Here is a 24437-nt window from a genome sequence, read left to right as displayed (position 1 = left end):
TTGTCTTTGGCTCAAGGATAGGTCCACATCAAAGTAATAAATGAAAAAGGTCTGATTCGTATGCCCAAAAGCTGGGTTCTTGTGTCCTAAGCCTGGGCATAGTGAGTAGTGTTAATAATCTCAAAACCCCCTACAGAGCAAGTAATTAACTTCTCCATTTATAGCACTGATAATGCTCTGAAGGAGCTCACACTCTTGGTAGACCCCCACTGTTCCTGTGAAGCATCCACTCTGCTGAATAAAACCAGCTTTATTACTTTCTCATGAACACAGCAGTCCTGTACAGTAGGTATTATCTTCCTGTTGGGTGGAGGAAACAGACTCAGAGAGGTTAAGAAACTTGCTCAAAGTCACACACTTGGTAGGTGTTGCTTTAAGGCAAACATTCTTACTGCCGCTCCACACGGTCACGCGGGCTTCTTCTCTCTCTGACTTCCACATTTCTGCCGCCTCTGCTAACTGTTCTTCCTCCACCCATACTAAACACTGCCGTTTCCCTTTGACTCTCATTTCACTCATACACCTGCCAGGGCAATCTCAGTCACCCCCAGACGTCTCAATGACCAGGCATGCTTAGATGTTTCCGAATAGGATGACATATCTAGCCCAGCTCTGCATGTCCAGCTGTCCCCCTGACAGTCTCCTACGTTATTCAGGGGGCAATGTCGACCTCCCAGAACTGGCTGCTCTTCTTTCTCTCCTGTCCTGTTCTATGGTTGATTGGTTGGTTTTTATCAGGAAATTTCAAGTTTTCCATTGATGAACATAGACCTTAGACTCAAATCAGAGAATTTGGGGGAACTCCGTCTCTCAATTTTCTGCCTTGGAGAGCCCAGACTAGGGTAGCTAGACAAGACCAAGAACAGGGGGGCAGTCACTGCGGGTTTTGGAGGTGATGGGCCCCATTCCCCCTACGCACCTCAGAGATAGGCAGAAAACATCTGAGGACCTCCTACTAACATGAAGCCTTATTTGTCTAGACTCGACCTGCATTTATAGGACTGGCCTAGATAAAGCAGCATGTTCAAATCCCTGCTGACAAAATGTTGGCATGGACTCAGCAACACTTTCAGATGAATCGTTATTGTAGTCAGTATCACTCACGTTCTTGTGACAATGGTACCAAAGTATAGGACATGGCTATTCAGTCTCAGGAGGCACTTGGTGTAGATTCAGACCGCCCCCCAGGTTTGCAAAGCAGAGCCTGAGAACAATTTTCACGTGACTTAAAAGATTTTTTAAAAATAAAGAAGTAGAGATTTAAAAAAATATTTTACTTATTTATTTTTAGAGAGAGGGGAAAGGAGGGAGAGAGAGAGGGAAACATCAATGTGTGGCTGCCTCTCACATGTCCCATATTGGGGACCTGGCCGGCGACCCAAGCATGTGTCCTGACGGGAATTCAACCAGAGACCCTTTGGTTCACAGGCCAGAGCTCATTCTACTGAGCCACACCAGCCAGGGCAGAGGAGAGATTTTTTTTTAAGAGCAATTAAAAGGCAATTAACAAACTGAGGAAAACATTTGTAGTATAGCCTTATTATACTAAAAATCCTTAGTAATTAGTAAGAAAAAACCCAACACTCTATGACAAAAATGATAAAGGATATCAACAAGCAAATTAGAAAGGAAAACATCCAAATAATACGGGTTAGTAAAAGATGTTATTATCTATTAAGAATATTAAAGACATGCATAGTATTAAAATGAAATACAATTTTACTAATCAAGTTAACAAAGGTACAGGGGGAAATACTAATGAGAGTTCACTGGCAATGGGCATTCACATCCATTGCTAGGATGAATATAAATTTGCTACAACCTTTCCAAAGGGCAGTTGAACAGCTTGTACCAACCGCTTTTTAAAAGGCACAGACATTTGATTCAGCAAGTCCACTTTTTAGTGAGTTACTTATTTGGAAAGAATGAGAGATGGTCACAGAGATTTATGGATAAGGGTAAACATGAATAACCAATTTATAATAATAGAAAAAAATGGAAATAACCTAAATGAGAATAGTTAAACAACAGATGGTAGCTTCAGTGGTGTGAAATACTGTGCATGATTTTTTAAATTATGTTTCAGAGTACTATTCAGACACATAAATAAAATTAAGCAGGTTACAAGATAGAACATATATTCCAATCCTAGTTTTAGGAGACAAATATATCTTCATACATAAAAGTACACACAAAAACTTAACGGTAGTTATCACGAGGTGATGGCCTGGTAGTTGACTTTTTTAATCTTTTCTGTATTTTCTAAATTTAAAAAGAAGTTATTTAAATAAACATAGTGGTGAGACAGTGCTGCCAACCTCTGGAGCCCCCCACTGAGGCTCGAAGCCTCATTCTGACCGTTCCCAGCTGGTTGGTGAGGCAAGGTGCTTGTTCTCCGCGTGCCTATTTTCTTACTTCCCCCATTGACAAAAACAGGAATGATAACTATAATGCTTACTAAATAAATGTACCGTGGGGATCGAGTTCCCGGATGATGGGCATTAAGGATATAGCACCTCGCATGCGGTAACTGCTCTACACACTTGCTCTCATTTCATATGTATTATGTATCGCTCTATGATCAGAAAACAGAAGTGAGAATGACTACTTTAGACTGGCCGCTCAGTGTACAGGTCGACAGAAGAGGAAACTACTGACCAAAATGATGTCTTAGTAAGTGTTAACTGATCCATATCTTCTCATGGAGTTGACCTTTGGGGCCACTGAAATCTGATGCTTCAGTCATGAGTCTGTTTTCCCCAAACTAAAGCCCTCAAAATGTGTTTCCTTTTCTCTTTTTCAGGGAGGGGCTTTTTATTTCATAGAGCACGTTGCAGCTGAGCGTTCAACCTGGAATTACTTCTGGCAACAGGTCCTGTACCCAGCCTGGTACCTTCTGTTTGACGGGTGCAACCTGACCAGAGAGAGCTGGAAGGCCGTGGAGAAGGCCGGCTTCTCTGAGCTGAAGCTGCAGCACATGCAGGCCCCGCTGACCTGGGAGCTGGTGCGCCCCCACATCTACGGTTATGCTGTGAAATAGCGCGAGTGGGGAGTAAAGAGCTGAATGAACGGCTCGAATAATTTAAGGCTTCAGCTTTACACTTAAAATACTAATTGGGAGAAGAGAAACTGTTTTTCCGATAAAGTTGAATTTCACCCCCAAAAGTTCACATTTAGCCATTTACATTTACCCTATTTAGCCATTTTCTATTGCCTCCCAAAAAATCAGAAACACAACAGCTTTGAACTCTCCTTTAGAAGGAAATAGTGAGCTTTGTTCATTGAAATCTACCATTATCCTCAAACCTTAGTTTATTCAGTAACTTCAGAATGTTTCCAAATGTCTTATTTAAGTTGTACCCAACAGATTTGAATTTCACCTCCTCTTTGAGAGCATGGTGAAATAAGCAGTTAAATCATGCAAAAGAAGACTTGGAAAAGGGAGAAATAAAAAGATCTTGCCCTGGCTGGTACAGCCCAGTGGATTGAGTGCAGGCTGTGAACCAAAGGGTCGCTGGTTCGATTCCCTGTCAAGGCACATGCCTGGGGTGTGGGCCAGGTCCCCAGTAGGTGGTGTGCGAGAGGCAACCACACATTGATGCTTCTCTCTCTCTTTCTCCCTACCTTGCCCTCTCTCTAAAAATAAATAAAATTTTTAAAAAGAGAGAGATCTTAATGACTCACTGAATAGATCCACACTAGCTGAATCCAAATCTAAATAGCACAGATTTGTTAAAGAAATCAAAATCTATTTGTTCTTAGGGTCACTCAGCTGGCTTTCAAAATTGATGTACCAGGATGTCATCCCTAGTTCTGCCACCCCCCATCACACCTTTTGTTCCTCTGTCCACCCAAGTGTGTTTTTCTGTGTTCCAGTCTTCAGTCTTCAAGATGAAACTGTCAGAATTATATCTGACACTTCAGTATATCCATGAAACTACCTGAGACAGTCCAGGTTCTTGGGTTCATTTTCCTTCTAATCTTGCATATACTTTGCTGAATGCAGTAAACTGCAGGCAAGGAAGAGACCCAACTGTAATTAGGAAACCTTTTTTCCTAATTAGGTACACTTTGTAAGAGTCCCTAAAAACCAGCAACCTGTGAGTCTGTAAAGAAATAGACAGGTATTTTGGGGATTATTTGGATGAAATTTCCACCCCTCTCCCAAGATGCTGTCTTTGTCCTAGCAACCAAGTGCCTTCAAAACAAGTGCTGAGTTGATCAGTCAGAGGGTTTAAGAGTAGGGTTTTCAGCAATAGTTTACATGTATTTTCATAAATTTAGTATATTTCCTGAGATGATTTTGCAAAGGGACTACTTTAAATATCAAATCAATAAATTCATATGCATTTTAGGAACAGAAATAAAATAAGTGATTTATGTATTTGCTGGCTTGGTTTCATTTTTCTTAATGTCTCTGGCAGGGCCTTCCTTCCTCTTGGAAAGTTAAGCTATTTGAACATACAGATTTTTCTTTCTCCAGCCAAGTAGCTATAAACACAGCTAGCAGATTTTAGAAAAACCAATTGTGGAAGGATCAGAACGCATTTCGAAAAGTTCAAGTCCAAAGGCCCCACTTGTGTGATCTGTAGAGCAGCAAGGGAGGAAGCTCACTGTTCTCTTCTGACCCTGGAAACAGGGATCTTTGCAGTGAGGTCGGGACATTCACCTAAGGCCTCCTGGGCACTGGAACATGAACCTCCTGCCTCTAGAGTCTCCCCAAAGTAGGAACCTCCTTGACCTGCCCACCTCACTGTTGTTTAGGTCAGTCTAGTGACGGACATGTGAAAAGCCACAGGTTGAGCGCTGACCCGTGTGGCTCAGTTGGGCGTCGTCCTGCAAACCACAAGGTTCGATTCCTGGCCAGGGCACGTGCCTGGGCTGTAGGTTCAGTCCCCAGTGGGGCACATCTGAGAGGCAAGCGATTGATTTTCTCTCTCACACTGATGTTTCCTCCTCTTTCTCCCTCCCTTCCCCTCTCTCCACACCTTCATGTCTTCCCCACCCATCTTCATGCGCATAACTTTCAGAACAGCTTATTTATCTATTTGTTGTTGTTCAGTTACAGTTGTCCCAATTTTCCCCCCATTGCTCTCCCTTGCCCTGCTCACCCCATTATTTTTTTAAATTAATGAATCGATTTTGACACACAGAGAGAGAAACATGGATTTGTTGTTCCGTTTAGTTATGCACTCATTGGTTGATTGTTGTCTGTGACCTGACTGGGGATCAAACTCACAGCTTTGGTGTTCTGAGCAACTGAGCTAGCCAGCCAGAGCCCCGGACACTTTAACTTGGCCATTCCCACAAGTGGAAATCATGAAGGCGTCTACTCAGCATAATGCTGAATGTCAGCTGCTCAGCTCTGCATTCAGGATCCTCTGCCAACTGACACCTCAACGCTTTTCCTCTCTTTGTAATCCAGTGGGAAAAGCGTGGGGTTTGGAGTCGGAATAGTCTAATCCACATCTTCTCACGCATCTTACTAATATTTTATTTCACTTAGTATATGAGGATAATGCCTATGTCTGCTAGAGCTCTTGTGACAATAGAATGAGATAAATACAAAAGGTGCTTTGTGAACTGTGCCATTGTGAGCAATGAGCACGGGCACTTCTCATGGTACCTCACGCTGCTCAAGGCCCTGCCTTGTGAGAGTAACAGAATGAAGTGTGTTTTTCTATCAGAAAAGATATTTCACCTCAATAAACATGGCCCTGGAATTTCATTTGACTGGATTACTAGGCATTATACTGTTTTCTGAAGGTTCAATATAAAGAAATCTCCCATAAAAGGTAACCAGGCAAGGCTCTCATTTTTTGCACCCAACAATAAAAAGCCCGACCCCACAGGAGATACACTTGCTCCCGCCGCTGCAAGTAACTTCCACGCAGAGCGCTGTGGCTATGACATGATTTTCTGCATCCCTCCAACCTTGGCTCCCGTTTCATCCGTCAAGCTAAGCAGGTACTACCTGGGCTGTAGAAAAAAGTAGCACTCAGTTCAAATTCGATCTCACTTCTGAGGTTATGAGAACAGATTAACTGTGATGCCAGAGAAAGCTTTTTCAAATGCTTTTGTCCACCAAAGGGTAGCAACGAAGAAATCTAAAAAGCTTTTTGTTTTTAAAGCAAAGGGGACCTTAAAATAATGTATTTATTTATAAATATAAATGATGCCATCTACCACATTGCTTGCCAATGCACACAACCCCATTTGCCCGGATGTCACAAGGAAATATTGGGAGAATGTGGACACTATTAATGCATTGTTAACCCGTAAGCCCACATTTTTGCTATTGTGCTTTTATTTTCTTCCCTTCATCTGGGCAGGAGCCCTTCTGGGATCCTGAGTAAAACTTTGTAAAGAAACATCGGCCTTATGCTCACAGAGCACCTGGGTGACACGTAGGTCTGAAAATGTGAGGATTAAGTACAATGCTGCTACCAAATACCAATTCTTAGTTCTTATGGGGCCATAAAAGACTCCTTATAAGAGGTACAGAGCCTCTCACTAGAACAGGTATGCAAATAAACATACCATTTGAGAGGAAAACAGGCATGTCGGCACCTGTCTAGGCACATTGTCATCACCTCCGAAGTGCCCCATGTGGAACTGTAACCTCTGGAGTCCCATTCCCGAAACACAGCCTTCCAGCCCTTTGCCCTCCCGTTCAGCTCACAGACTTCTAATGCCCCCGTCCTGGCTTAGTCCCTCTCAGGCTGCCGGCGTACACCATCTCAGGGTCGGCTGGTTGGTGCCCTTAAGTCCATCTGCAGCCTTAATTTCCCTTTGCCTGTAGCATAACACATTCGGCAGGTGTTGGGGGTTAGGATGTGGACATATCTAGGAACTGGGTGAGGTGCCATTATTCTGCCTACTATATCCGCTAGCCCAGAAGCGAAAGAGAAGGTTAAAGTATGAAAATGATAATGGGACCCTTGGTGAGGAACAAAACCCATCTAAACGAACACAGACCAAGGTGAGAACAGTGTGGATGGCAAAATAGTTCTGGGGGGAATTGTATGAGGGATACAAAGAACAAAGTCTAGGTTTCCAAAAGAAAATTAGGCTGCATTTTATAAGATGGGTCACGGCTGTCCCTATAAAGTCTCCCCTTGCTAAAATTATAGTTTCAATTCCTGGAGCCTTCCCACGTGATCCCTTGATTCAAAATCCTTCAATGAATCTGGGGATAACTTCCAACCCTCCCCAAACTCTTCACGACTTTAAAATAATAAAACCTAACGCATAATTTTTAAGGATTTTCTCGTGTATTTATCTTTAGAGCGAGGAGAAGGGAAGGAAAGAAACATCGATGTGCAAGAAATACATTGATCAGTTGCCTCTTGCACATCCCCACCCGGGGATCTGGCCCACAACCCAGGGATGTGTCCTGACTGGGAACCCAACCAGCAACGCTTTGGTTCACAGGCTGGCACTCAACCCACTGAGCCACACCAGCCAGGGCCATAATTTTTTTAAATATGCAAATATTGTCCTAAACATGAAGATGTGTTCAATTTCACTCGCAATACAAGACATGCTAATTAAAACTACTGCGAGAGAAGAGTTTGCACATATCAGAGAGGCAAAGACTTCGAAAGCCTAACAACACATTGGCTGGGCAGGCCATGGAGACACAGACATTTCCGTATAATGCTGGTGGGAATGCAAACCCATGCAATTCTTGTGGAATCTGGAAATACCTAACAAAATTACCTTTGACCCAGCAATCTCAATTCTAGGAATTTACCCTGAAGATACACTTCCAACAGTATGGAAATACAGACGCACAGGTTGTGCACGATCGTTTGCAGGGTCACTACGCTGGACGCTGGCGCACACTCCTGCGCAGCACCCTGCAGCTGTGAAGCAGATGAGGAAGTGCCCGAGGAAGAGTTCATATCCAATCTCAAGGGGGAACTGAGTAAACCAAAGCTATGCCGGCCAAAGTAGCTGCCATGCAGTGCCTTCTCTGTGAAACAAAAGAGTGAATAAGAAAACACATAGGTACCTGTCTGTTTTTGCAAATAGATACTCAGGAAGAATAAGCCAGAAACTAGTAAGAAACAGATAGGTAGGGAAAGTGCCGCTGCCCGCAGCAGCAAGGGTGGTCGCGAGGTGAGGCGAGGGACTTAAAAGAATGGAGAGGACCATAAGCTCTGCTGGCAAATGGCAACTTTATTCAAGGAACTGCTGGCTTATATGCAGAACTGCAGTGGCCTGAGAACAATGTTGTTTTACAAAAGTTTGTACACTCCCGAAAGCTATCAAGAGGGCAAGATGTTCTCATATCCTGAGAACATTAGCCCAAAGATAACAGTGTCCTCATGACTATCACTTTCTTGGAACATGACGCATATGCCAAGATCTTGTTCTTTCCTTCAAGGCTGAGAAGGAGAAGGTCCGGAAGATGTCAAGATACCCGCCGGCTCCAGGGACCAGAAACCAAGTCCCTCCACCATTTTCACAGTGGGGGACTCTGTCCTTGGTCCCCTGCGGCCTGGCGGGCTCCCACAGGAAAGAGTAGAAATAAAGGGGAGAGAGGAGTGACACATTGTCAAATACATCCTTTGTTTAGTTTTGATTTTTGGAATCACATTTATGTTTTACACAAAATACATCAAAGAATGCCTTACATAAAATAAAATTTAAAAAGAGGGGGACCCTAAATTGGAAAAATAAAAAACACCTAACTGTATTCTAAATGAATAAGCACATTCACACAGACAGTAATGCAATCAACCCAAGTAGCTTTTTTCCAAGCAGTGTTATTGAGCTATAATTCACATATCATAAAACTCACCTGCAATATACAATTCAGTAGTTTTTAGTATATTCAGAGTTTTACAACTATCACCAAAATCTATTTCTAACACATTTTTCATCACCCACCCTTAAAAGACTCCATACCCATCAGTAGTCACTTCTATTTTTTCCCACTGCCTCGCAGTCCGCGGCAAACACTGATCTACTGGGTCAGCCAAAAAGTCCATTTTTTTTTCTGTAAAATAAAAGATACATGTGTCTTTTTCACCAATAACTTTATGGATTTGGGTATTTCAAGTATGTTGGCCATCTCCCGCATGGTATAAAATGTTGATTGTTCTCAATTAATGTCTAAATTGGATTGCTATCAACTTCAACTGGTCCCCCAATCACGGAGCATCACCCATTGAGAAATCTCCAGCACGAAACTTTGCCAATCACTTTTGACATGTTTGATCAGTCACAGCACCTTCTCCAGAACCACACTAATTTTTTTGTGTGTTTTGGTTGCATTTTTACCTTTCTTGAAATAATAAAGCATGATACGCTGAAACACTGCATATTTTCTTCCATCTTCAATATTAAAATGGGCCCTGGCTGGTGTAGCTCAGTGGATTGAGCGCGGGCCTGTGAACCACACGATCGAGGTTCGATTCCCAGTCAGGGCACATGCCTGGGTTGCAGGCCGGTTCCCTGCAGGCCAGCTCCCAGCAGGGGACGCACTAAAGGCAACCATACATTGATGTTTCTCTCCCTCTCTCCTTCCCCTCTAAAGATAAATAAATAAATTTAAAAAAATATATTAAAATGGCTACACAAAAATTCATCAATTTTGGTAAGTTTTTTAATGCACACTACTATGATAGCTGTCACAACACAATCTAACAAAATTGTTTCAAATGAAGTAAGCAAGCTCTAGTAAGATACTAGAGCCATCTTATGGAAAAACCATACAAACTTTTTGGCCAACCCAGTACTTTCTGTTTCTATAGATTTGCCTATTCTGGACATTTCATATCAACGGAATCATACAATTCATGTTCTTTTGTGACAGGCTTCTTTCACTTAGCATGGTTTTATGGTACACTCATCTATGGTACAGCCTGTATCAGTACGTCATTTTTTTTGGCCAAATAATATTCCATCATATGGATCCATCACAAATTACTTCACCATTTACACACGATGAATGTTTGGGTTGTTTCCACTTATTGGCAATTGTGAATAGTGATGCTACAATATTTGTATACAAGTCTTTCTGCAGACATATGTTTTCATTTCAAGTGATTTTTGAAGACAGCATTTTGATTGTATTTCTGCTGACAAAAAGAGGTATAAAACTATTTAATAGGTTGGTTTTTCACAGAGGTATGGGTTAGAAATTCTGAAACTACATTTTGTGCATTCTGCAAGTGAGCAAACACAGTTGTGGGCCACTTCACGATGGGGGTACTTTCTGAGAAACACACTGTTAGGCGATTTGTCACTGTGAGAGCATCACAGAGCTCGCTCCCACAAACCCAGACGGTACAGCAATCGCTCCTAGACTACAAGCCTGCACAGCATGTTACTGTACAAAATAACATGAGATCAAATCAAGCACAAGAGAAAATTATGCAATCGAAAGACATGGTGCACACGAGATGTATGAGGCTGTCACCTGCGTAGTGCAGCACACTGTTTTACAGGAAACTTCTTTTGTGAGTAGAGAGAGTACACTCTAAAAGAACGTTAAAATGTATGGTGCAGTAAATACATAAACCAGTAACACAGTTATCATTATCAAGCATTATGTACTACACACAATGAGCGTATGAGCTATGCTTTTTTATATGACTGACAACACAGGGTGTTTTTATACCAGCATCACCACAAACATGTGAGTAATGCATTGCACTACGACCTAGGATGGTTATGATGTCACAGGTAATAGGAATTTTTCAACTCCATTTTCATCTTATGGGACCACTATTATACGTGTGGTCTGTCACTGACCCAAATGTCACCCCGCAACACATGATTGTAAACAAATACACTGAGGATAGTGGGAGTCAGGTCTCTCGCCCTCAGAAAAAGGAATTACAAGTATGACAAGGAGGAGATCAGAATGAACCCTGTGGAGTTGGAATGAAACTGGAGACACTACTATAAACTCATGGTTTAAATACAGATAGTTATTTGGGAATAGAAATAGATGCAGACACAGATATAAATCCTAACTGTCTCTGCTAAGAAGGCCTGCAAGTAATGACACTCCAGTAACAATGAGCACCTCTAGTGCCCAGAATTTGGTTTCTAAATACTAGTCTCCACTAAAATGAATCAGAACTCCTTGAAGAAATAGCTGGTTCCAGGGCTGGGGGAGGAAAAGTACAAATTCAGCCTGCGATAATGTGTTATGCCAGGACACTAAGTGTTTGGCCCTGGCTGGTGTGGCTCAGTGGACTGAGAGCCAGCTTGTGAACCAAAGGGTCGCTGGTTTGATTCCCAGCCAGGGCACATGCCTGGGTTGCAGGCCAGGTCCCCAGTTGGGAGCATGAGAGAGGCAACTGACTGATGTTTCTCTCCCTCTCTCCTTCCCTTCCCCTCTCTAAAAAAATAAATAAAATCATTTTTTTTAAAAACAAGTATTCGAAGAATGGTGGCATCATATCAATAACAGCCAGCTCGAAGGGCCCCACACTAGCCAAATCTGGGGCAATTTGACCATCAAAATAAATAATTACAGTAATGGATAAATTACTGAACAGAGAAATGCTGTTCAAAAGTCCAAATTGATAAACATAAATATGAAATAAGGGAAAGCAATTCCTTATACTATAATGTCAATGAAATATATAAAAGAAATTATGGGAGTTCTGGCCAAATGGAGGTGTAGGTAGACACTCTGTGCCTCCTCGTACAACCAAAATAAGGACAACAACAATTAGAAACAAAATAACAACCAGAACTGACAGAAAATTGAACTGTATGGAAGTCCGATAACAAAGGAGTGAAAGTAGACCCAGTCATCCAGACCAGTAGGAGGGGCGGAGCCGAGCAGCAGGGCAGAGAGGGGTCAATGGCAAAAAAGATGCGCAAGGCAGCAGCTGACAAACCCTGGGTGCGTGAGACAGCAGTGGACGGACCCTGGGCATGGGTGGCAATGGGCAGACCCAGTGAGGCGCCGATTGTGAAGCAGGGTCTAGCACACAAGGCGCTGACTGACCTGGCAGTCCCACATTCCTGTGCAGATAAACCAGGCGAAACTGGGAAGCAAGACAGACCACACAACCCAGGGCTCCAGCACCCAGAAATAAAGCCTCAAAACACCGACTGAAAACACCTGTGGGGGTTGAAGTGCCTGGAGAGACTTCGAGGTACACAGGAGAGCTCGTTGGAGAGACCCAAGGGTCCTAGAACATTCACAAGCCCACCCACACGGGAATCAGCCTCAGAAAGGCCCAGTTTGCTTGGGGGGGAGAAGCAGAAGGAACTGAAATCTGACAGAGCAGAGCAAGCACCATTGTTCCCTCTTGGACCCCACCCCCACATACAACATCACAACCCAGCAACTGAGTTGCCGAAGGTTCCACCCCTCACTACCTAACAGATGCGACAAGACAAAAAAAAGGCCCAAACAAAAGAACAGATCAAAGCTCCACAGCAAATATAACTAAGGAACAAAGAGATAGCTAACCTATCAGATGCACAATTCAAAGCACTGGTAATCAGATGCTCACAGAATTGGTTGAATTTGGTCGCAAATTAGATGAAAAAATGAAGGCTATACTAAGTGAAATGAAGGAAAATGTACAGAGAAATAGTGATGAGAAGGAAAGTGGGACTCAAATCAATGGAGTGGACCAGAAGGAAGAAAGAAACAACCAAACAGAAAAGAAGGTAGAAACAAGAATTTAAAAAAATGAGGAGAGGCTTAGGAACCTCCAGGACATCTTTAAACGTTCCACCATCCGAATCATAGGGGTACCAGAAGGAGAAAGGGAAGAGCAACAAGTGGAAAACTTATTTGAACAAATAATAAAGGAGAACTTCCCCAGTCTGGCAAAGGAAATAGACTTCCAGGAAGTCCAGGAAGCTCAGAGAGTCCCAAAGGAGTTGAGCCCAAGGAGGAACACACCAAGGTACATCATAATTACATTATCCAAGATAAAAATGAAGGAGAGAATCCTAGAAGCAGCAACAGATAAGGAGACAGTTACCTACAAAGGAGTTCCCATCAGACTGTCAGTTAATTTCTCAAAAGAGACCTTACAGGCAAGAGGGACTGGAAAGAAGTATTCCAAGTCATGAAAGACAAGGACCTACATCCAAGATTGCTCTATCCAGCAAAGCTTTCATTTAGAACGGAAGGGCAGATAAAGAACTTCTCAGATAAGGTCAAGTTCAAGGAGTTCATCATCACCAAGTCCTTATTATATGAGATGTTAAAGGGACTTATCTAAGTAAAAGAAGATAAAAAACATGTATAGTGAAATGACAGCAAACTCACAATTATTAAAAACCACACCTAAAACAAAAACAAACAAAGCAAACAACCAGAACAGGAACAGAACCACAGAAATGGAGATCACATGGAGGGTTAGCAACAGGGGAGTGGGAGGAGGAGAAGGGGGGAGAAGGTACAGAGAATAAGTAGCATAGAGGGTAGGGGGAGGAATAGACAGGGGGAGGGCAAGAGTAGTGTGGGAAATGTAGAAGCTAAAGAACTTAAGACACATGGACATGAACTAAAGGGGAATGTGGGTGGGAGGGGGTGTGCAGGGTGGAGGAGAATGAAGGTAGAAAATGGGACAACTGTAACAGCATAATCAATAAAATATATTAAAAAAAGAAATTGTGGCTTTAGACAATTACCATTTGGCAAACATAACATTAACTGATTCAGGCAAGGGAGCATCAATGGATAAATATTAATGGGTAAAAAGTCTGACGAATATCCTTACAACAGGATATTTGTATAACATTAAAGTATCTCCTCACAAAATACTTAATAACTTTAAAGGTGGAAACAGTAACGTCACTAAAAATCTGCACACCCGACCTCCATCCAAGTGGCGAAAGCAGTGGTGTGGTAGACAGGGCCGACCCGCAGCCACTCGGAAGAGGCGCGCCTCTTCCCAGGTCTGTGTTCAGTGACAACACGACCTGATGGGCGCATCTGCACTGTGGAAATCTGCGAATGTTACAAGTCATGGCTTTTTACCCCTGGAAAGCCAACTGTTAAGTCATTTATTAGCGTAATACTGGATCAAAGTCACTACCACCAAACAAGCCGACTTCATGTGCTTCGTGATATTACACACCAAGGACGACACTACATCACTTCGGTGGTATTCTGCCAGAGCTGAAAACTTCATTCTAATGATAAGAAAGAAGAAATAGCCCTGGCTGGTGTAGCTCAGTGGATTGAGCTCGGGCCTGTGAAGCAAAGGGTCGCTGGTTCCATTCCCAGTCAGGGCACATGCCTGGGTTGCTGGCCAGGTCCCCAGTAGGGGACACATGAGAGGCAACCATACATTGATGTTTCTCTCCCTCTCTATCTCCTTCCCGTCCCCTCTCTCTAAAAATAAATAAAATATTTTAAAAAAAAAGAAATAACCTGCACTGAGAGACACTCTACAAAATAGCTGGATGGAAGGAAGAAACCGCATTTGTAAAAGCAAATGTAAGTAAATGTTAACCGAGGACAATGTGCGTGCCAGACAGGCAATTACTTCTTTGCACTGTTCTGGAAACTCTTCTGTAAGTCTGAAATCATTTAAATACTAAAAGTTTGTAAGAAAAAAATGCGAACACTCCCTGGTCTTCGGCCCTACCTGTGGTCTTTGCGGCTACAGTTGGGAGGAGGCAGTGAACCAGGACTTGGAGGCCAGAAGGTGCCCAGAGGTGCGTGGTCACAACCGGAGCAAAGCAGTATCCCCGAGCCGCAGGCCCAGGAGCGGCAATAACCAGGCGCAGGCGCAGGCGCAGGGCAGCGGCTCACGCGCACCCTGCCGCCCCGCCCACCTGGCCTCGGATTGGCCTTGGGCGCCGGGACACCGAGTCCTCCTTGGAGGGGAGCACGTGCAGCTCGAGGTTCTGTGCCGGCTGCACGTGTGAAGTCCCTACAGCCCGAGGACTCTGGAGGAGCTCGCCGCGTGGCCCTGGAACGCTGCCCCTGCGGCAAGCGCATATTCCTGAAAGACACAAGTCTTAGCGCTCAGATGGCTAACGCCCCGCCTACCGGCAAGCCCAGTGTTGCGACCCCGCGCCCACTTGCCTCTTGGTTTTGAGCCCTGGACTGGGTAATAGCAGTCACAGCCACAGAGGGAAGTGGGGAGCTCCCTTGTGAAGGTAGAATTAAGTAATGGCATCTTCTTAAAAAACCTTAATGTTTTCTTCAAAAGCCTAATGTTTGTGGTCCAGGTGCTGCTGTTTCCCAGTGAGGCCTGTGACAACCTTGGCCAGTACCAGCCGGCCACTCCCCCTAAGGAGGCGGTGTTTATGGCTTTTCCCATTATCTACCAATTAGCTGGAAATGGAGCGAAATGTGTCTCAGCCTCAGCAAAGCCTGTTCCAATCGACTGCTCTCTGCTCAAGGTGCACCAGGAGACAGACTGTAGCGGTCCGGGACGCCCAAGGTATGGTACTTCTGCCACTTATGGGTTGTATTTTCTGATATAAGATGATTCATAGGATGAAGCCATCATATTTGAATTTTGAGGTGAAAATAGTAAGTTGCACGGGTAACAGACTGAGTGCTGTTAAACCACGTTGATGGGGATTATGGTCGCTTTCCCAAGTTTCTTCATTCATCCCGAGTAGACAAGGGAGATTATTTCCATTGTCTAGCATAGCACCTGGCACATGGTAGGTGTGTGATGCATATCAATGGCTTTACAATGCCCTGCACATTCTGCAGAACTGGAGTGCTCATTCTCCCATCACCTGTACATATGAATGTATTCTTTGCCTACGTTGGCACTGCCGTCATTCCTTAAAGCAATATTTTGTAAAATGAAACTGTGTTCTTACTGTTTCTGGAAGAAATTCTGAGGTCCCCAAAGATCTCGAGTGCTGAGCAAAGAAACTAAAAAACATGATTATGATCTGTTTCACTCTGTATTCGTGGAATCTGCTTATGTTTACCTCTCTTTATATATTTTTCTTCCCCCCGCCAAACTAAATGAAAGGATCCGGTAATAAAAAGGGCAAAGGAAAGATGACTGTTTATTTCAGTTGAGCAGATAGGCACACCAAGCAAATGAAGAGAGAACGAATCATCAAAATTATACTGGCGGGAGAGGGCGAATGGATTCTTTTTAATGATTCACAGCAACCACATTTATCTTCTACTGTTACTAAAGAGAAAAATGTCTTCGGATAACCAGTGGTCAGCAGAGGAGGACGAAGGCCAGTTATCTCGACTGATCAGGAAATCTAGAGATTCCCCTTTTGTGCCTGTAGGTAAGTACAAGCCTGGACTGAATACTGGAAAACTGTCTGTAATAGTACGGTAATGCTTCACCCAGTATCTCTGAGGTCTGAAATGTTGTATATAATGTAATTTTTTCAGATAATTGAAGCCAGTGCCCCTGAGCATGAGTTAAACTTTCAAAACAGTTTCTAGTATGTGGCAAATCCCCAGTGACTGTTAGCTATTAATACAGAGCATCAGATTTTATTCTATTTAATCCATCTTCACTAGAGGTCTGGCTAACATTATGAGTTCCTACCCAATGTAAAAGGAATTGATTGGATGGGTTTTAACTTTCTGTGGTGACTTGGGATCAGCGGCAGCAAACCGAAAGTCTCTCCGGGACTGTGGAGATGGACATGTCTCTTTGTCCTCTAAGAAACTCCAGCCTTTAAATTCTCATGTCTGATATTTACAGATTTTTCTATTTCTTCTGTATTGTTGGATATCATTAACAACTGCTGCTTCTGGTGTTTTCTGGCCCTGGAAGCTAGAAACCCAAGCGTAAAAGAACAGAGTCAAATCGGAGTAAATAAGCTCTAAATAAGAGCCTGGGCCTCCCTGTACCCGGGAGAACACGGACTTTGTGTGGTTCGTGCTCAGTGGCCCTCTTTCCTGGCCTCCCGGCCAGATGTTGAGGTTGATAGTTAAGTAATCTCCAGAATAAAGAAGTGGTATTATAATTATGCCTGGAGTCTTGACCTCTTTCTCCTTTCCCAACACATATTTACTATGTTCATATTTGCAGCAAATACTAGATGTATGTGGGCTTAAAAAAAACAACCTGCAAAATCTTAGCACCAGTATCGTTTTTACAATCTAGGCTTCCTCTTTCTTTTCTTTCGGGTGTCTCAGTTGCCCTAAGCATGGCTGTTATATACTGCAGCTGCGACTCTTTCCTTATGTTAATTTTGTCTGGAAACTGTTAAAATAACCTATTTAAATCAGACTTACATAACTCCATGTGATTAAGTCCGTAAAATAGGTGTAAGTCATATGTTTCCGTTAAGCGTTGCAGGGACACTTAATGGAGACATATGTAACTCTAGCAACTTCGTGTCATTCGCATGTCAAGAATCAAAATGTTACTTTGTAGTAATATTCTGTGCTTAGAGGTTTCATTTAAATTGACTAAGACTTGTAATAGCACCCACAACAAGGTGAAACAAATTATTTTATAGTGCTTTATTCGCTTTCCTTAGCATTTTTACCTGGACAGACAATTCAAGAACCCAGTGTCTCTTGTCCAGATCACTGTAATGAAGAGATTAATCACTGTGCCTGTTGTAAATTACATTATTTTTCCAGAGACATTTAGGGTGATTAAAGTAGAAAGATAAAAGTGTTTCCAGCTAAATTCAATTATAGACAACAGAGACTCTGTATGTATGGAAAACAGTAAAGGTTCTGACTTTAATCTCTAAAAGAAACAAAACCAATTTAAGTAAGAACAGAACCTTGATTCGATAAGGGAGGACAATCAAGTTTTTGCTAGACAAATAAATAATGATAAAACTTGGGTATGTATTATTGAGCAGTCTGTTTAGCTATTGTTATTTTAACAGTATCTGTGTAGTCCCTGCTGCAGAATGGAGTGTTCTGTGCAGATAGCTTACAAAGCATTGTTTCTTTATCTTCAACAGCTTCCATCATTACAAATGTATTTACATTGTTTAGAATTGTCCTATGATCACTGTTAAGACTTGTGCATACATTATATGCATTTAAACTATGCACTGATAGATTGCTTTTGCTTCTTTCACTTAATGTTTCATATGTACTTTCTGAGTATTAGTACTTCCTATACTTATAATTTTTTTTATAGCTATGGCAGGTTTTCCTCTGTTTAGCCATTCGGGTGGTTTAGTTTTCCCTCACACACAGTATATCCATAAACATCTTTGTGTAAACTTCTTGAATTTTCTTTAGCTTATTTCCTTGGAGTATGTGCCCAACGTAGAATTTCCTGGGCGGGAAGCATGTTCAGTTTAATATCATTAATTATATATCTCCAGAGTTCTTTCCAGGAAGATTTAGCTAAAATTACAGAGCCTTCAGGATTGTACCTGTCTTTCAATGTGCCTACCATCATCATTTTATTGTTTTTGTTGTTTTTTTTTAATCCTCACCAGAGAATATTTAGTGATTTTAGAGAGAGAGGAAGGGAGGGAGAGAGAGGGAAAAAACGTCAATGTGAGAGAGAAACAACAGTTGCCTCCTGAATGCACCCTGATGGGGGATCAAACCCACAAACTAGGCATGTGCCCTGACCAGGGATCGAACCCACAACCTTTTAGTCTACGGGACAATGCTCCAACCAACTGGGACATTTGGCCAGGCAGTGTTATTTGTTTTTATATATTTGTTCATCTTTATTTCAATTTCATTTATTGCTAATAAGTCTATAAAATATACATGTTTTGCCCTGGTTGGTATGGCTCAGTGAAAATAGTGCCAGCCTGTGAACCAAAGGGTTGCTGACTACATTCTCAGTCAGGGCACATGTCTGGGTTGTGGGCCACATACCCAGTAGGGGGCGCATGAGAGGCAACCAGACATTGATGTTCCTCTCCCTGACACCCTCCCTTTCCCTCTCTCTAAAAAAATTAAATGAGTAAAATATTTAAACAAATACATAAGTGAAAACAAAATATACATGTTTTCATTTACTCTGACTCTTATTTCCACTTGTTAAGTGGATCCTAAAAGAATAAATATAACTTCACTCAACTATAGAGACACACATGTGCAAACACAGTTAATCAAAACTTGCTATCCTATAAAAATACCATTTGAATTTCTGGTACTGAGAACAAACACATGGAAACTGAAATTAAAAACCTAATATCCTTCCTCAAAGTAGAAGAAATGACATTTTAAAGTACATAATTTGTGAATATGCCCATTTTCCCTCCTTAGGCAGCACCTTTTATTTAGCTTTCTGTTCAATTACATTTGTTCACCTACCGGCCCCCACCTTCCACCATCCCCCCGCCCATTGTTCATGGGTCTTTTATGCATGTTTCTTGACTTGACTCTTCCCCTTCTTTCCCCCGTACCCTCCCTCCCTCCACTCCTCTGGTCACTGTCAGTTTGTCCTTTATTTCCAATTTTTCCATGTAACTAATATCATATAGTAAAAGTGGTATTGGAAATAATTTTGTGAAATATAGGCCACTTGGGAATATTTGAGCAATGTCGAAAAATAAAACACTTCATAATACCACTTACAATCAGTCACTCGAAAGAAAGTTGCTTAAGTATGAGCTTAAGAAAACACGTACCATATCTGTATGCTGAAAATTACAAAAGCTTGCAAAAAAATTAAGGAAGTCTTAAATAAATGGAGAGACAATGTGTTGATGGATTGGAAGACTGACTATAAAGATGTCAGCTCTCCCCAGACTGACCCACAGGGTTAGAGTGATTCGCATCAGAATTCCAGCCAGGTTTTTGGTAAACCCAGACAGACACCCTAAAATCCCTATGGAAAGGCACAGGTCCTAGAGAGGTTAGAACGATGCTAGGGCTTGCCGCAGTAGTCGAGACAGTGTGGTATACGGGGAGGGGCAGATGCATAGATCAGTAGGACAAAGGAGCGAACTCAAAATATAGACCCACACTTCTATTATGCATTTTTATTCTTAGGTCAAAATATAGCATCTGTCCTTGTCATTTTAAGTCTACCTTACCCTCTTTTAGCTATTATAAACATGCTATTCTATTTTCTTCTGGGTTTTGTTGATTTTTTTAAAAAGATTTTATTTATCCATTTTTAGAGAGGGGAAAGGAGGGAGAAAGGGAGAGTACACCAGTATGTGACTGCCTCTCGCGTGCCCTACTGGGGATCTGGCCCACAGTTGCAGACATGTGCCCTGACCAGGAATCGAACTGGCAACCCTTTGGTTCATAGGCCAGCACTCAATCCACTGAGCCACACCAGCCAGGGCATGATATTTTTGTTTTTACATTTAGTTCTAACTCACCCAGAGTTTTGGGTTTGTTTTTTTTTTTTGGTAGGGTCTAGTGAGAGATAGAAGTCTAAGTTCTCTATACCAATAATCATACTAATAATATTTACTGAGCAATTATTCCTTTATCTGTTATTTGGTTATTTTGACTTGTCACACATTATCAGTGTTTAAATCTCTTCCCAGTAGCTTTACTATTCGGTTGATCAATTTTCTGTTTTACAACCACTTATATAGGACCTCAGTTGTCACAGCAGTATTTTCATTCTTAACATTTGTAGGGAGTACAGAAATATTTGTATGGGTTTCTCGAATTTTCTAGAATCATGGTTCTTCCTGGAATCACATACTTCCTATGCACCTCTTCTTAAAGCTTAATGTCTCATTTTTTTAAAAGAAGACTCAAGCTTTTATCACGTTACTTGATCTCCTTTTTTGATAACAAGTAGAAAGGAGCAACCCCACACACTGAGCACCTGAGGATGCTGGGGTGCTCGGTAGGTTTGCTCAGTGACTCACCCAGCTCAAAGCCCTGCACATGCACAATTTGAAATCATGCCTCCGGAAAACTAGAAACTGCTAAGCAGATGACTATAGTGTACGGTTCAGGTTTTCTGGGAAAAGGCTAAGCTGCAGATATTGAATCCATGGATGTCATGGGTCCTTTTTAAAATCTGGAGAATCGAATCCAGCATGGTTCTTTTTCAAGTGTTCTTCGGTGTCTCGCCTGCTCATCGCCCAAGTACTAACCCTTTGCACAGGACTCCATCCAGCTCGCTGAGCTCACGGGGAGTCTAGCCTGCTGGCTATGGAGCCCTCCTCTCTAATCCCCAGGGGTAGCAGGCTTCCTGGCTGTGGTGTCCTACGGTCTTTACACGCTGAAGTCCAGAAGAGACCAGAAAATGTCCATCCATCTGATTCACACGAGAGTCGCCGCCCAAGGATTCGTGGTGGGAGCTGTGACTCTGGGTGAGCTGCCTGAATTGTGTCTTGTGTTCAGCTGTCTTTTAGTACCGTTACTCATTTTATTCATTCCTACCAGAAGGTGACTGTTGGGTCACGATGATATAATGACGGAGGACTGGTAGGAAAAAGTGTTCCTCGCTTGGCTGGTGTTGCCGCCCTGTTTACAGGCTTAACTCCTTAAAATTTTAAGCATGGAAAAAAGCACAGGAAGCAGAAGGTATATACACTTCCAGCTGTAAAATAAGTCGTGGCATATAACAGCGTGGTGACTATGGCTAATAATCCCGTGTCGCATATTTTGAAAGTTGCTAAGAGGGCACATCTTAAAAGTCCTCATCACAAGGGGAAAAAGTCTAACTGTGTGGTGACGATGTGAAGTGATTATTGTGGTGGTCATCTCATAATATACACAAATATCCAACCATTCTGTTGTATACCTGAAATTAATATAATGTTGTATGTCAATTCAAAAGAAAAAATAGTGGAAGCCCTGGCTGGATGCTTAACTGGTTAGAGCATCATCCCGATACACCAAGGTTAAGGTTTGATCTCCGGTCAGGGCACACACAAGAATCAACCAAGGAATGCATAAATGAGTGGAACAACAAATCGATGTCTCTCTCTTCCTCCCTCCTTCCCTCCCTCCCCCTTCCTCTCTCTCTCAAACCAATTTAAAAATTAAGAAAAGAAAAAAAATTAAGAGGAAAAAGAAAATGATTAGAGATGACTTGCAAAGGAGGAGAGAAAATAAACACAGAGAAGTTAGATAATGGCTTGGCCGTGAATTCAGGCAGTGGTAGTGGAAATAGAGGAGATGGATTCCAGAAATATTGAGGACTCAGCAACTAAGTGAGTGGAAAAAGTAAGGAAACAGGAATCAAGGATGACTCTTAGGGTTTCTGGTTTGGGCAACTAGATGTAAGGGCTGCCTTTCACTAATATAAAGAGCAAAGAAGAAAGAGCACGTTTGGTGGGAGGGTGAGTGCATACCAGACAAAGCAACAGTACCTGACACTTAACGAGTGCTTATGATGTGCAGGTCACTCTACTGCTTTGTATATCACCTCGTGTAATCTAATAAATACTTATTTTGACACCACCTGGTATGCTCCAATACAATTCAGTACTGATGCTAACCAGCTGGAGCTCACATCAGATGCAAAAGGTTTAGGGACATAGTTCCCCAAAAGACTGCCCTTACTTCGGACACCAGCCTCGGGGGTCTCCAGGCCATCTGTACTTCTGATGAAATGGCTACAAATTCAGGGGTTCCCAAGATCCCCTCAGATTGGATTATTTCACTAGAACAACTTACGGAACTCGGGAAAGCAGTATACTTACAATCACAGCTTTGCTATGAAATATACAAACCAGGACCAGCCAGACAGGGTAAGGTCTGAGGGATCAAAAGCTCAAAGCTTTGGTGCGCTCTCCCTACAGAGCAAGGCGTGTCGCCCTCCCTGAGTGTCAGTGTGTTTACCAGCCAAGATACTGTGCTGAACTTCAGTGTCCAGAGCTTTTAATGGGCCTTCATTATGTAGGCATGGCTGACTGGATTACTGGCCGCAGGACTGACCTGTCTCCAGTCCTACTCCCCTCCCTGGAGACCCAAGAACCTTCCAGTCCACGGCTGGTCTTTCTGGCTGACCAGCCACATCTGGAAGCTACCTAGCAGCCGGCCATGATGAGTCACTCATCAGCGTAAGTTCAGGCATGATCCAAGGAGCTCACGAGTAACAAACACACTCACGTTGCTTGGGAAATTCCAAACATTCCAAGCATTTTGGATCTACACCAGAAACCCTGAACAAAGACCAAGGTCTTTATTAAACAATATCTTGTGAGATAGTACTGTTATTATCCCATTTTACAGATAAGGAAACAGGCTTAGAGGGGATGACTTACTTGTCCACAATCACAGGGTCAATCTACCCCAGAGCCTGAACTCCTTTTTTTTTTTTTTTTTTTTGAGACAGAGACAGAAACACTGATTTGTTGTTCCACTTATTTATACATCCATTGGTTGTTTCTTGTATGTGCCCTGACCAGGGATTGAACCTGTAACCTCTCTATGGTGGCACAGTGCTCTAACCAACTGAGCTAGCCAGCCAGGGCCAGAACCTGAACTCTTAATTTTATATTAAACTGACAGACATGCCCATGGCAGATGTTTCCAGATTGGAGCACTCATACCCTTGTTGATATATAAGGAGACCCATGGGGATATGGGAAAAAATATTTTTATCTTAAAAACCAAAAAGCCTCCCTAATATATAGACTGACCTAATATATAAATGTCCCTCATATATAGGACATTTATAAATAAATGTGTGTCTTGAGGAGCATGCTCAACCTCCTTACTTAGGTTCAGGTCTGGAGACCACCTTCCTGTGGGAGGTGGACATGTCACATCCGGTACACTGAATATATGAGCCACATGGACCACACGTGGATCTCACTCTCAGAAGAGAGATCTCACTAGGAGATCCAACTTGCTTACCAGTGAAGCCGCAGGTGCGATGTGGTGAGAAAAGTTGAGATCAGAACTCCAGGGAACACCACCACCATTGAAGAGGTAGGCAAGAGGTAAGGATTCTCTGCCTTAAAAGCACAGGGAACAAACAGGGAGAGGACGCCAAGTGGTGACGGAGGCAGAGACTGAAATGATGCAGCAACAAGCCAAGGGACGCCGAGGACGCAGCAACGCTCAGAAGCCAGGAAAGAGGCTTGGGGCAGATCCTCCCTCACGTCCTTCACCGAGTACCAAGTCTGCCGATACTGACACCGGGAGAGGCGGCGTTGGGGCTGCCTGTCACTACCAGAACCAGTCAGTAGAGACCGGCCAGAATCTCTATGGGCACTTTATTCAGGTGCTGGCCATCTGAGAAGATGGCAGGATATGTACCCTCCAAAACCATCTTCACATTTCATCTCAAGCTCACATAAGGAGGGGTAGGTGAAGGATCTGGAAAAAAGGGTTAATGGGCTGAGTTGCAGCCCTGTGACAGTTTCCCTAGTACTTCTTTATCTGTTGATCAACAACTCCATCAGCATTCCCTGCCTGGAACAGAATGCCGCAGATACCACTCCATCCTTGCGGACCCCCTGGGGCACGAAGCCGGGATTGCTTGTGACCTGGAGTCACAAAGGTGGAGCATTCCAGTTCCTGGAACAACAGCTTTCCACATGCATTAATCACTTAAGCCTATGAACTGTAGCTAAGGCTAAAATCTTAACTCTTGAGTTCCCCTGTCAATACCTTGACTTCG

General features: G+C 42.8%; 1 protein-coding gene across 3 annotated transcripts in view; it reads left to right on the top strand.

The window, feature by feature from the left end:
- Positions 1 to 24437, top strand: part of TMT1A (thiol methyltransferase 1A) — a 30450-nt gene that overhangs the window by 4801 nt on the left and 1212 nt on the right. The window contains exons 2-3 of one of the 3 annotated variants that reach the window (XM_037030912.1): positions 16122 to 16221; positions 21037 to 21171. In XM_037030912.1, coding sequence (XP_036886807.1) covers positions 16122 to 16221; positions 21037 to 21171 — 235 coding nt within the window. Of the gene's footprint in view, positions 1 to 2803; positions 3417 to 16121; positions 16222 to 21036; positions 21172 to 24437 lie in introns of those variants that run through there. The other 2 variants (XM_037030910.1, XM_037030911.1) reach the window with 2 other exon arrangements.

Source organism: Sturnira hondurensis, unplaced genomic scaffold, assembly GCF_014824575.4.
Source record: "Sturnira hondurensis isolate 20B ecotype Veracruz unplaced genomic scaffold, ASM1482457v3 Scaffold0020903, whole genome shotgun sequence".
NCBI lineage: Eukaryota > Metazoa > Chordata > Mammalia > Chiroptera > Phyllostomidae > Sturnira > Sturnira hondurensis.
Note: the sequence above shows the minus strand (reverse complement) of the source record. Positions and strands in the feature narration are given on the sequence as shown.